The following is a 14,556-nucleotide window of genomic DNA, read 5'->3' on the forward strand; positions in this document are numbered from 1 at the left end:
CAGCCTTTCATTTACAGGATATAATTCATCTTGACTAGACATACGAAATTTCATTTTGCCTGTTTACCATTTCTATGTTGTTTACTCTGCTGCAGGTGTGGAGCCAACAGTCTATCTTTTCCACTGGGAATATATTTAACAGAAACTTGAGGTGATGAAGTCAATTTTGGATGGCCTGGCAGACACCACATTCAGAACAATTACTACTGACCTTCACTACATGGGACCTAACGAAGTCCAGTATGAAGACACAAAGAGTGATCTTTCTAAACTGGGCTATTACCCACAGAAACTACCTTTATCCTCATATCAAGAAAAAATAATAGACGGTCAAAGTACCCTACATCTGGATTCATTTAATGCAACTGAATTTTACAACAAGTCAATCACTTCTTTTAAAGATGGTGATGACAATATACAATGTGGAAACAACTTCATGGACATGGAATGCTTTATGATTCTTACCCCAAGCCAACAGCTAGTTATCGCTGCTCTTTCCATAACCCTGGGTACATTTACTGTGCTGGAGAACATGCTTGTGCTGTGTGTCATCTTGCAGTCTCGTACTTTGAGATGCAGACCCTCCTACCATTTTATTGGAAGCTTGGCAGTTGCTGATCTTCTAGGCAGTGTCATTTTTGTCTACAGTTTTGTTGATTTCCATGTTTTCCATCGGATAGACAGCCCAAATGTTTTTCTGTTCAAACTAGGGGGCGTCACAGCTTCATTCACAGCCTCAGTTGGCAGTCTGTTTCTAACTGCAATAGACAGGTACATCTCCATACACAGGCCATTGTCCTATAAAAGAATAGTCACAAGGACAAAAGCTGTCATTGCATTTTGTATGATGTGGACGATAGCTATTGTCATTGCTGTGCTTCCTCTGCTAGGATGGAATTGCAAGAAACTAAAATCCATATGTTCAGATATTTTCCCTCTTATTGATGAGACCTATCTGATGTTTTGGATTGGGGTAACCAGTGTTCTTTTGTTATTTATAGTGTATGCATATATGTATATATTGTGGAAAGCTCACACCCACGCTGTGAGAATGTTGCAACGGGGCACTCAAAAGAGCATCATAGTTCATACATCAGAAGATGGCAAAGTGCACATCACTAGACCGGACCAGGCTCGTATGGATATTAGGTTAGCAAAGACCCTGGTCCTTATTTTAGTGGTGTTAATCATTTGTTGGGGTCCTCTCCTCGCCATTATGGTTTATGATGTCTTTGGAAAGATGAACAAGACCGTAAAGACAGTGTTTGCCTTCTGCAGCATGCTTTGTTTGCTTAATTCAACTGTGAATCCCATCATCTACGCTCTTCGAAGCAAAGACTTAAGAAGTGCATTTTGTAGCATGTTCCCTACTTGTGAAGGGACTGCACAGCCTCTTGATAACAGCATGGAGTCTGACTGTCAGAACAGACATGCGCATAATAGTAACGTCCACCGAGCAGCTGAAAGCTGCATTAAAAGCACAGTAAAGATCGCCAAAGTGACCATGTCAGTATCTACAGATACATCTGCTGAAGCAGTGTAAGTCAGTCATGCCGATAGAAAGGAAAGTGGAGTGTGCCCCTCTTAATCTCAGTTAAGTATATTGAGAGAAATACAGCAACCAGTATCCCTACTATTCATACAAAATTAAGGCAGTAAGGAAAATGGAGAGCTCACAAAAAAGTTTTACTCTGTTACAATCCTTAGTTTAGAATACAAAAAGAGCACAAATTTTATTATACAAGAATATTTTTTAATTATATAGTTTCATTTATTTTGAAAACAAATTGAACAAATCTGATATAGATTTACATTTTTTAAAGTATTGTTTGTAGTCCTTAAAGTATTCTGTGTTGTCCATTCGGACCTTTATCTTATGTATTGTGTTTGTCAAGACATGCAAACAAATAGAAAATTGGAAGACATTTTAATACCTCACATCACTATGATGAAAGTTATGGCTAATATAGTTCTAGAAATTAGAGGTAATCTTCTGGTTTGCAAAATGCAGAGAAATTTCATCTACAAGTTTGACACTGAAAGATTGAATATGGTTTGCTTTACTTGCACAGAAATGGAGACCTTAATATGTGCTTGAATTGATTGTGGTAAAATGGAATCTTATTTGACATTCAGTATAGAACAGTAGGCATCACATTTATGTAAGGTCCTACTGTAGAATAATAATGTGTATTTAACATAATGTAGGACTGACTTCTTTAAACCTTAAAGTCCAGAGATGTCTTGTAACATTTTGTAACTAAATGGAATGGAAAAGATGTCTTCTGCAAGCAAGGGCATTGATGTGCTATCAGCTGTTTGTTCAAAGATTGACAGTGTATAACAATACTGTTGTGAATTTAATGTACCTAATCATACATAGAAGTAGGTGGAAGTCAGTGATCTAAACTACTGAAATCCTATATGTTTTAAATGTACAGGATCGTACAGCTATCAAGTTAAAAAAGTTATATAAAAACTTTTAATAAGTTTTAATGTAATGTTACAATTTAATGTATTTCTTTGTGTTAGTCAATGTAATGTGCATGTCTGTTTGTAAATAACGAAATAGGTCATCTTATTAAAAAATGACCGACAACTATGACTAAGTATAATATAGCTCTTGTTGCACTATTTGCACATGAATTCAGTTTCTAAAGTTGAGTTCTACCATAGTATTATTGAATTAATTGAGAATTAAACTTTTTGTCTACAAAGTATTAACAGATTTGTGATAAGACTACAGCTCCTTTACTGTTTTACTGTTTTACTAAAATGAAATACTGAATCATGAATTAGTTTAAAGAAAAAAAATATGTCTTCTAGAAAAGCACTAAATTATCAAATCCTTCATATGAAATGACATGTTAAAATCATAAACAAGTACTGCATATATAAATTACATTTGGAGCCTATAAATATACACCACACAGAATATTGATAGCTCACCTTTTAAAATGAATGCTGCTATGGTAATGCCTCTGTTGAAGTAATGCTTTAAATGGATACTATATCCCATATGACTAATGTAATGTTCATTGATGCACAAATTTTTATTTTTGTGAAGTACAAAACATAATTACTATTACAACAAAATGTGTCATATCCGGGTAACTTTAATATGAAAATCAATTATCAAAGTAAAAAAAAGAAAAAGAGGACCAATGTTCCCTTTATTTAGGCACTGTACTTTGGTTTTAATAACATGTATTCTAGTTATTATTAATTAGTGCCTATTTATTAAGGGAAAAATGATCACGTGTAAAGATTTGTCTCTTTCAAGATTTCACTGGGTCATTTAGCCACTGGGTCATGTCTGGGCCATTCGTAAACTGCTGTCACTGCTTACTTCTGATAGAATTTTTTGATTAGAAATATCCTAATTTGACATGGTGCAATTTTTAAATTCTAATAGACACCTGTCTGAATACCCTATGTTGCTGATGAATGTGTATTGAATCAGGACAAGTCAAGGAAGGCAAATGTCTCTGATGTCACCAACAAGTTAATAAATTGACTTCACTGACATGCATTTATTAACATAAAACAAGGAATTTGTCTAAAAAAATTATATCTGGGAATTACATGTAGTTCATAAGAGAAACTGGAAGAGCTATCTTGCAAAGAGGAAGCACTGTGAATGTGAATGATCTGTGTTATAGTCCTGTGTTGAGTACCTCATGTCTAGCCTCCATAGCTTATAGTTCCACTGGCGATGCCATTGGTTATGGAGCATGTTATTATTTTAACCATTCATTGAACTGATCTTTGATCACAAATGTAAGTGCTGATTTTTGTACTCTACTGCAATATTATAATTACCCATTTTATGAACTTCACATTTATAAAATAACCCTTGAAAAGGTAACAGTGTCATAAACTACTCTATACGTGTAATTACCCAATACAGTTTTTCATTAGTTAACTGTATAATAAAAGTTTAATATTGTAAGTTTGTAAGTATGAAGGAGTAAGGAAGGTTAAGTTAACAATTTCATATTACAATTATGATATATTCTTTATTTTCATAGAAAGTAAAAAGTGCCAAAATAAAATGACTTTTTGCATGCTACTGATAGTCCTAAGGACAATACTGATGGTATTTTCTTACACAGTTTTATATGAACTGATTCAGTTTAATCCATAATTCACTCTCTAAATTAAGCGTTCTTCCTAAACTGCTTGAAACCCCTGTGTCTTGTTCAAACTAAAGTAACATAATTTTTAAGAAAAAAAAAGACAAAACAAGGAATTTTGACCAACTGATGACCACCAAAAGAGACACAATTTTAAGCTCAACAAAAAACACAGCCTACAGACATTTTGAGCATCACTTTTAGCAGGTATTCTATTAAACAACAGATAAACCAATACAAGTTTCTAGTGAATCAGATATTCTCTACTAGTATAAAAGGAAAGCAGTTAGTACAATTGCTTATTGGAGCTTCACAATGGTGCAGGTTTCTTTTACATTGTCTTAGGATAAAACAAATGTATACTAAGTGTCCTGCTGAAGCTCGTGGTTGCTGAAGAGTTGCTCCCTTTAGGCAGGTTATACACATACCAAAATTTGGATGGTTAAGCAGAAAACATGTGCATCTCTGCTCAACAGAAGCTGAAACGACTGGCTTCTGTCAAACAGCCATGCTGGAAAACCGGCATTCGGTCAGAGCTTTGAATCAATAGCTGCACCACTGATCAGTGTATTTTGATTGGAGAAGGGCCGCACCCATCAGAATACAATGACACAGAGATCCTTGCATCAGTGTGGCTTGCGTTGATGCAGTGATCTGTGAAGTTTTTTTTCCATTTGTTTGCTTTGCTGGTTGAACAAAATAAAACCTCAAAGCATATACCCAGCTTTACATACACACAGTACTGCTGCATCTTTGTAACATTCATAAGTATTTGAGTTCTATTAGCCTACTGGACCACAGTTAATGCAGTAGGAATTACTGAGCTCCATGGACAACTGTGAACAGTTTTAAGTACTTAAAGTGCTGATTAGAAGTCAGTAAGATTCACATATTTTTTTTTTTTAATAGCAACATAAAGTTTAGTGAATATGTTTTTTTTATATGCTGAAAAAATTAGAGAAAACACAAACCATCTGCATTTACGCAAACAACCAATTCTATATTAGTATACCAAAAATGTTTCTATAGTAGACACTGGGAGTTGGTTTTTCTAAAGGAGTAAACAGTTCACTTAGCCCAGTAAACCCATGTTCATTTTAAATACCCAGTGGTTGTTCCCCTAGAAAAGAGAATTTTACTTTGGGCTAAATGTTAGTGAATTAGGTGACTCTCTGTTACTTTAAATACCCGACACTTTTTTAGCAAAAATCCGTTTTTTTATCTCCTTTCCACATGATTAGGTATCTAAAGTGAGCACAGCTTCACTGTATTCACTAACATTCACTTTTAAAAGTGAAAAAACACATTCACTTTGTTAGTTGAACTGCATCTTCTTTAGTAAATCCACCCAGCTGTCTTTATGAGAAACATTTACACCTGAAAACACATTTTCCATTTCATTGCTAGTCTTCTAGCTTACAGAAAAGTTAAAAAAGTAGCACATTAATATTTTATGCCAGTAAATTAAGTAGAACAGCTTGTCTCGGTGTCTTCTAGGTATTAAGGATGCATTACATTTCATTAGAAATAAGGATATTAAATATGCTTAAGACTCGTTAAAACAATATACAACATCCCTTAGGCTATTTCCAGTGTACTCAGTGCAGGAAGAACCACATTTTCTTTTATTCTTACACAGCATTCAAAAGCACAATACTTCAGAAGAAGGCCATTTAAAAACCTAATAAATAATTTTGCACATGAGAGATTCTTAGTCATCAATTTCTGGCATTTGCTGAAGGTATGCTGAAATGTAATAATAAATATTCAATCAAATGAAAAATAAGATGAAGTGAAAATAAGCAGATGCATCCAAGAGCCATTTTTGAAACTGTATTCTTGTACATGCAACAAAAACTTTTACAGTTTGTTTTATACTATCAAGACTTAAATAAATAGCGGGACAATGGGGCTGTCTGGCACTAAAACTAGTGCTTGTTCATATGACAAATCATATTGTGTACAAGTCTGTGACATGCATTCATTATTCATTTCCATGCCAAGCCTATTGGGGCTAAGTTAGTGTAAAGAAATAAGCTACCTAAATCACTGTTCCAATGTTCTGTATTTACTGTGTAGTGTGTTAAAAAGCAAATCTGCAGTGTTGTTTTATTTTTATATACAGGGCCTTATGAAACCTCTTGTATATACATTTTAGGCTTTTACTTTTTTTCTCTTACTTTTAAGTAATAGTTATATGTCAGCTTAAAGGCACTTGGAACATGTGACATAGTGTTTGATAAAGGTGTGCTCATTTTTACTTTTAATTAACAATCCAAGTTACCTTGCATAAATGTGCAGTTATTTTTGGAGCATGCATTCAACTCTAAAGATTCTTTATAGAGTACTAAGTGGTCAATTTTAAAATAAATTGTGATACAAATATCACAGCATTTGCACAACCTTTGCAAATAATCCCTGTAATGTGTAAACATGTTTATTTCCTATCATTGTCAGCTACGTCTAGTAGCCATAAAGCAATTTTGTCTCAAAATACCCCAGTCAGGAAAATATTGCATTATGACCCCTAGATGGAGCTGAAAATCATAGAAAATAAACATATTAGGCACATTGCAGGGAATATTCGTTAAGGCTGAGCGAATGCTGCAACATTGGCTTAACAGTTTTTTATAAGTAGGCTGCTAAGTGTTGCCTTGACTTTCATCACACATGTAACATAGTAAGTTCTTTGTTAGAAATATTTCTCCTAAGTCTCACAGGCAAGCACATAGATTGTCCAGAGCTTCTCAGCTGGGTCTAAGAAATGTTGCCCATCCATTGAACTAATGTGTTAAAGGGCATTGATATAATTTTGGGTTAGCTGATTATGTATGTTCTCATGAAAGTAACAATGATGGCTTCTGGAACAAGAACATCTTGAAAATATCCTGTGATAAAATGTATAGCTGAATGAGCAAAGCTAGCTCCAAGGACTATATCCACTTTTTTGCTAATGTAATACATACCTATAACTATTATCAGTTGCAGCTCACTAGCGAAAGCAATATTTTGACAGGTGCTCGTATATACTTAGAACTCTTAATTTTCTAGAGACCTAATGTGTTGATAAATTTTAATCAGGCATTATTACATTTATATTAGTAAAAGCCAGTATACTGTATATGCTGTTAGACAACAAATGAACAAGATGGTAGATTGCACTTTCAATGCAATCAAAGATGAACATGGCATACTCTACATAATCCAGTGTCTCAAACAATCTTTATGGATCCCAAAAGATCATACAAACCTTGCCTTACTCCTCCTACTTTAATATGTTTTGCCAATTTAATGGGCTTAATATATTATCTAGGTTAGTGAGATATGGGCTCCCATAGGTGCTAATGGTGTGGTTCAGGCTCCCAGAGATTTTTAAATACCATATGTAGCCTTATACTTATGGCCAATCTTAAAACAAGCAGTATGCAATCACTGAACAACATATTTTAACTTGAAACATTGAACTTTGCAGTTTCCAAGCACCCTGATTATTTAGGGCATATATACCAGAACTCTAGAGAAAAACAGTATAAGCAACACAAGCAAAAATATATTGAAATGTGTCCTAAAAATAAAATTTACCATTGCTATATATCCCCCAAATTCTTGATCTATTTTCAGTCCTGCTTTGCACAAATTACATATGGAAGTTGTTTTTATTTGCAATGAGCAGCACGCAATTTTCTTGTTAGCCCTTTATATCTTGTTTTTTAGTTTATCCACTCATCTGTGAAGGTTCTCATTTGTCCAGGTCATTGGTATAACTAAAGAAGCTACTTCACTGTTACTGAACAGGTTCAGTTGAATGTGACTAACTACTACAAGCTTTTCCAGGCAAGTGTTGACTTTACAACTAAAATTCACAATGGTAAAACATACCTTATCTAAAATAAAACTAAAGCAAAGTGCAGTCATCATTCAAAACCAATCAAAAAAATATTCCTTGTCTTCACAACCCCAAACAGTTGAAAACTGCTCAAGGTAACTGCACATGATTGCTATTAATATGTGAACCCAACAGAGTTTGATATTCGCAAAAATGATTACATTGCTTTTATTAATTTATTTTTTGAATAAGCTGAATGGTGCCTTACAAGATAGAAAGCTACTAAATTATTGTTATAAAACAGTAACACTGAGTGCACCTTTCTAATAGGTCTCAATGTGTTCATATACTTCCATCTCTTAACCTGACTTGTATGAACTGTAATAGTAACTGTTCAGTCTAATCTAGTGTTGATCGTCTATTAAAAAAATGTTCATACAATGTATAAATATGTATTTGAAGAAAAACAAAAACTTGTAAATTTGTATCATACAGAGATTATCTTGTTGTTGCAATTGCTGTAAATGTTTTCTTACACTGGCCTTTTCATAAAACTGTTGGAATGGTTGAAGATGAACAGAAAAGTCATCTGCTCTAACAGGGCTGAATGTATGTAAATATGATAAATTTATTTTGTTGGAAACCTCTTGAGAAGCTGAGTGAAAATTATCTCCAGTTTTATGGTGGAATCGATAAGCGCCGATGCTGTCTGCTGACTAGTTGAGTCCTATAGGCCTGCTAAAACATACTTTAAAAAGCCTGTTCTTTCAGCCAATAGAAGTAGAAAATCAAAATAGCCCAAGTTTATTTCCATTTTCACAGCTAGGTACATTGAGTGAGGTTCATTAAGAGTCAAAGCCCAGTATCAGATCTCAGTCATGCTCTGTACATCAGCAAGTGCACAGCTGGCTTGTGATACCTTGCTTTGCTCTCAGTAATTAATGGAGATTATTCAATATTGTCTGTGATTCAAACATTGAACTTCCTATGAGAAGAATATTGTGTAATTTGATGTTTGTTCAGCTGGTAACTCCCCGTGTTTCTGCTACAATAACTTTTGTTCAGTAATCTGTTTCAAAAATGTACACAAAAGTACTAGTATAATCGTCTTTTAAAGTATTTTCACTCTCTGTAGGAAAGTGTATTTCTGTAATATTTCCAATATAAAACTACCATACCATATTTTATTTATACTCTGTAATTAAACTGTTCTTTGAAACATATGATCACTGTGTTGTTGTCATGTAATTATGCTTGTTTGTGGGTTATTAATATTTTAATTAAAAGCAAAATCAGAATGCACAATAAATAATCATAACAGCTGCATTTTAGAAAGGTTTTATAAGAATATATTGAGTTCCCTATTTGTTTGAGCACCACATCCCCATATTATTGCTATTTAGTGGCAGACTGATGTTCAACCAGTTATATACGTTGGTTCCATCTGAAGGTAATTGCATTTTGTGGTTAGCCCTCAGTATAAGATTGTACCAGTCAAAATCAAGAAACAATTGCACTCAGATTAGGCTACAAGCAACAGCTGTGGAAGGGCAGACATCAGAATTTCACTATAAAGTGCCCAAAACATACAAAGTGTACAGTTTACATGGAAATCCCATTTATGTAGGCAAGAGGGTATACAGCATTTTTTAAGAAGAGCAGGACCTAAAACATGGATTTTACCTGTATTTTCCTTTTTTGATGTATTGCTTAGGCCAGTAGACACTGAACTGTAGCCCGCAGGCTAGACACATTATTCATCCCATTATTACCAATAATGAGGAACTATTATTTCCGCTGACACAAATAACGCAGCATAATTCCCCCCAATGACAGTGAGGCATTATGCCTTTCATGAGCCCAAGAATAGGGCATTATTTCTCCACTCATTGACCACAAACACTATTGAATTTCCTTTACTACCACTGAGCCTGAGAAATTGTTTACTCCCACTAGTCACTGATGCCCGTGCATTTTTTAATCTCACTGTCCACAGTCTGGTCTCCTAAAATCTGAAGGACATTGAACTGGCCCTTTATTTGGAAATTAGTTTGGGAACCCATGGCTTAAGCCTAGTACACACGCTCAGAAAATCATATTAAAAATATTGCTTTTGAAGCAATCGTATGATAATCTGATCGTTAGTACACAACTTTAGTTCAAAATTATTCAAAGGGACAAGCATGAAAATTGTTCTCATATGATACCAGATCATATGATTTTCATTTAATCAGTGCGATTTTTGTCTGAAAATCCATACAAATACAATACAATACATCATGTCTGATTTTTTATTCTGTTGTAGAAGAATTTTCGTAACTTGAGTAACCTCTTCATTTTCAATATAAGCATGCAAAAAAATAAAAAAACGGACAATCATTTGTCCAATATTCTCATCATGTGTACGGGGTTTTAATGTAGTTGTAAACCTAACTAATCACAAAATGATTTTTTAACACATACAATCAAACCTATATTGACAGTGACTTGCCTTTACAGCTGTGTCCTGCTTCGTAAATGCAGGTCACATGATTGCAATTGAGTCCACAGTGATGCATGGACCTGCCTCTGGGTGTGTCCAGTGTTAGGGCATGTACCTCAAAACTGGGAATGATTTTGTCACCAAGCTTGTGCATTTTCATGGCAATAGTATGCATTCAGACCTGGCAGCATACATCACTTCCCCCTTTCCCCATTCAGTCAAGGCTGGAGTGAAGGACGGGGGTGTGGCTGTGTACTGACTACGGAAGATATAAATGCGCTGTGCTCTTGCACAACATTCTTATGTCTTCTGTGGGATGATGCAAAATATAAACTGACCATGGTCAGCTGTCATGCTTACTGTGGTTAGTTTTCTTGTAGGTGGAGCTGTATAAGCAAGATCAACTAGGTAAATCAGAACATCTGCAGGCAGAAATAAAATACTAGCAACAGAAATCACATGTACCTGGTTTAACCACTTGCCCTCCAGAGGATTTACCCCCCTTCCTAACCAGGCCATTTTTTACGATATGGCGCGGCATTACTTTAGTGGAAAAGAACAGACAAGGGCGCACTCTCATTGTGCATTACCGTGGTAGAACACATATTTATTGAATAAAAGAGGATATATACTCACAAACCAACGTGATTAAAAGCAGTATAAGTGGTCCACAAAGACAGTCACAATACATCTGTGTCTAATAATGCGAATAAACTGACGCGTTTCGGGAGCTGAACCCCCTTCCTCAGAGCTTCCTCAGCTCCCGAAATGCGTCAGTTTTTTGCATCATTAGACACAGATGTATTGTGACTGTCTTTGTGGACCACTTATACTGCGTTTAATCACGTTGGTTTGTGAGTATATATCCTCTTTTTATTCAATAAATACGTGTTCTACCACGGTAATGCACGATGAGAGTGCGCCCTTGTCTGTTCTTTTCCACTAGTGCTCAGATTTCCTGATCTTAGAAGGGCAGCACCTCTTCGGTTGGCATTTTGGCATCTCCTTGGTTGTATGAAGACTGGAGCGCTGGTTACGTTTGTTTATCTTTTATAGTGCGGCATTACTGTAACTGACAATTGCGCTGTCATGCAATGCTGAACCCAAATGAAATTTATGTCTTTTTTTCACACAAATAGAGCTTTCTTTTGATGGTATTTGATCTCCTCTGCATTTTTAATTTTTTGCGCTATAAACAAAAAAAGACCAACAATTTTGAAAAAAAAATTATGTTTGAATTTTTGCTATAAAATATATCCTGTAAAAAATTTTTTACAAATCTAATTTTGTCATAATTTTAGGCCAAAATGTATTCTGCTACATGACTTTGCAAAAAAAAATCCCAATACATGTAAATTAATTGGTTTACGTGAAAGTTATAGTGTCTACAAATGGTGGTATATATACTGGAATTTTTTTTATACTAGTAATGGCAGCGATTAGCGACTTATAGGGACTGCGGGACTGCGGCAGGCATTCTGACACTGGGGGGAAATGACTAACTGCCACTGACATCCCAATTACACTAATACAGTGATCAATGCTAACAAAAAGCACTGAGACTGTACTAATGACACTGGGCAGGAAGGGGTCAACATCTGAGGCGATCAAAGGGTTAACTGTGCGATGTGCTTTGTTTTACTGTGTGTTGTATGTGTTTTACTAGGAAACATGCTACTGTGTATTTCTCTGCTTTACACACAGGTCTCTCCCCTGTCACTGTTCCTTGGCGATCGCCAGGTGCTAGCGGGGAATCTCCGGCCGGGACCTGGTGATTGACATCTGTAGCCACCAATAGCGGCATGGGTAGGGTGGTGCGCTTGCGCAAGCCTGCTGCCCGGAAATGCAAAATCACTTATATACACGTGATTTTGCGCAGCCCTGCCACAGGTAACAATTTGTTTTTCTGCAGTTTTTAAAAAGCAGCCACAAAGAATGATATACAGTATCACAATTTATTAGTATGGTAATTTGAAGATTATAGTGTATAAGTAAATATTCACTCTTATTTTACTAGGTTAAGAGTGATATGCAAAATGAAGTTTTCCAGTGCCACATATCAGCATTTTTCTTTGATAATAACATTAAATATCATTGTTTACTATATGTTACTGCATTTTGCTCTTCAGCACTGTGATTTGTAAGCCTAAATGATCGTCATCATCCTCATGTAATTACTTATTACAATAACAACTGAAATGATGGGTTATTCTCAGTTACTGTGTATAAACTATCATTTGTATTGTGTAAATAAAGTCTTTAGGTCTTTCATGTGTACCGTGGTACTGTCATAATCAGCAGTCTACCTGTAATTAGTTTGCAATAGGCAGCCCAAAACTGTATGTGAAATGCAATTCACGTTGCTTTCCTAATTTGATAAAAATGTGTTATTGTAACATAAAACAGAATATCCTTAGACAGAAGCCTTTGTCCACATACTGTGACACTGCAGCTATAAAGTAAGAGATAAAGTAAACCTGTGACAGGCCTGAACAATTACAACCCTGTATACTATAAAAAAAAAGCATTGGTGGGGCATGGCTGGAGCAGAAGCTGAATGACTGCATAACCACACAGCTCTGCTGTACTCACAATGCCTGCACACAGCAGTGGACCTGACACTCCAAATCCAACCAGAGGAGAGGCAACAGCCCGGAGGCCCTCAGGGAGATGACAAAGATGAGGAAACTGAGAGGAAACACTTGAAATTAACCGAGTTTCCCCCTCGGCCAGATCACAGCAATCCCTAACATGGCAGCAGCAGCTCAGGATTCTCCTCCTCTCACTCAGCACACAGGCATCTGTCTCCCTTGCTTTCTCTACTTCCTCTATTGAGAGCCCAGCAAAATCTAAACCTAGAATGACAGATATTAATCCATAGCATGCTGTAACTTATTCTCATACTAATACTTCACATTCTGCAAGTAATTTCTCAGATCCAATGGCTAACTTTCCTACTACTAGTCAGTCTATTTATGATACATTAATGAAGGAGATGCTCCTTTCATTAAGATTATCCATACAGTCAGATATCATTAACTCTATGCAACAAATCAATTCAGAGATTAACAATCTTGGCGACAGAGTTGACCATGTGCAAACACAAATGGGAGAATACGCCACTTCCTTTAACACCCTAGTAGACACCCACAACGAAAGGGATGAGGAAATTCAATGGCTCAAAAGTAAAGTTACAGATCTGGAGGATAGATCACGATGTAACAACATTAAAATAAGAGGCATTCGAGAATCAATACAATCTTACCAATTGAGAGGATATACCCAAGAGCTCTTTTGTGCCCTCCTACCTGATACTACAAACACCGATCTGACCATCGATAGAATACATCGCCTTCCAAAACCCTCCTATCTACCAGATAAAATACCTCGAGATGTTTTGATGAGAATTAATTTTTCTCATGTCAAAGAAAAAATCATGTAAATTGTGTGCAAACCCCAAAATTTGCCTGCACAATTCTCCTCTTTACAGTTTTTCACAGATATATCTAAGCACACCATGCAATTTAGAAAAAAATCTCCTCCCAATAACAAAAGCTCTACGAAACCACAAAATATTTATCGTTGGGGTCACCCCACTAAATTGATCATCACCAGAAATTATTCAATCATCACAATCAACAACCTAGAGGAAGGTCTGCAATGTCTTAGAGAATGGGACATTCTCCCAGAAAGCGACCCACAACATTCTACCGCCACCAGAGCTTCTCCAGAGTGGAACCTGGTCACTCACAAACGCCAAACTAAACATTGACCGTATATTTGCAATCTTATCTCATGGTCCTCGCTTAGATGTAATTTCACATGTTTAAGCAAGGCCTTACCGAACACACTACCTGTAAGTATGCCTGCCAATGGCAAGATCACTTGTTTTGTTTTTGCCCCAAAAGTACTACGCAATTTTCAATGCCTTCAGATCTTGGCTAAGATCCTATTTTTTCTTGATTTGTTATCTGCTCAGTTATCTGTATTTGTTTATTTTTTTCCTTTTTGTTTCTATTATCGTGTAATTCCTGATAGTCTAAATGGTTTAACTGACATGTGCATAAAAATGTATTACCGCTTTAGGGGCCCCTTGGTTAAGCCTCGATTAA

General features: G+C 35.7%; 1 protein-coding gene across 1 annotated transcript in view; it reads left to right on the forward strand.

The window, feature by feature from the left end:
* CNR1 (cannabinoid receptor 1) overlaps positions 1-9,185 on the forward strand; it is a 115,777-nt gene extending 106,592 nt beyond the window's left edge. The window contains exon 3 of the mRNA XM_089691309.1: positions 96-9,185. Within this exon, the coding sequence (XP_089547435.1) occupies positions 155-1,543 (1,389 nt within the window). The 5' untranslated portion in view covers positions 96-154 and the 3' untranslated portion in view covers positions 1,544-9,185. The remainder of the gene's footprint in view (positions 1-95) is intronic.
* The last annotated feature ends 5,371 nt before the right edge of the window (positions 9,186-14,556 follow it).

The sequence above is a fragment of the Staurois parvus genome, unplaced genomic scaffold (genome assembly GCF_062004578.1).
Source record: "Staurois parvus isolate SC_StPar_1 unplaced genomic scaffold, SC_StPar_1.0 ptg000561l, whole genome shotgun sequence".
Lineage (NCBI taxonomy): Eukaryota > Metazoa > Chordata > Amphibia > Anura > Ranidae > Staurois > Staurois parvus.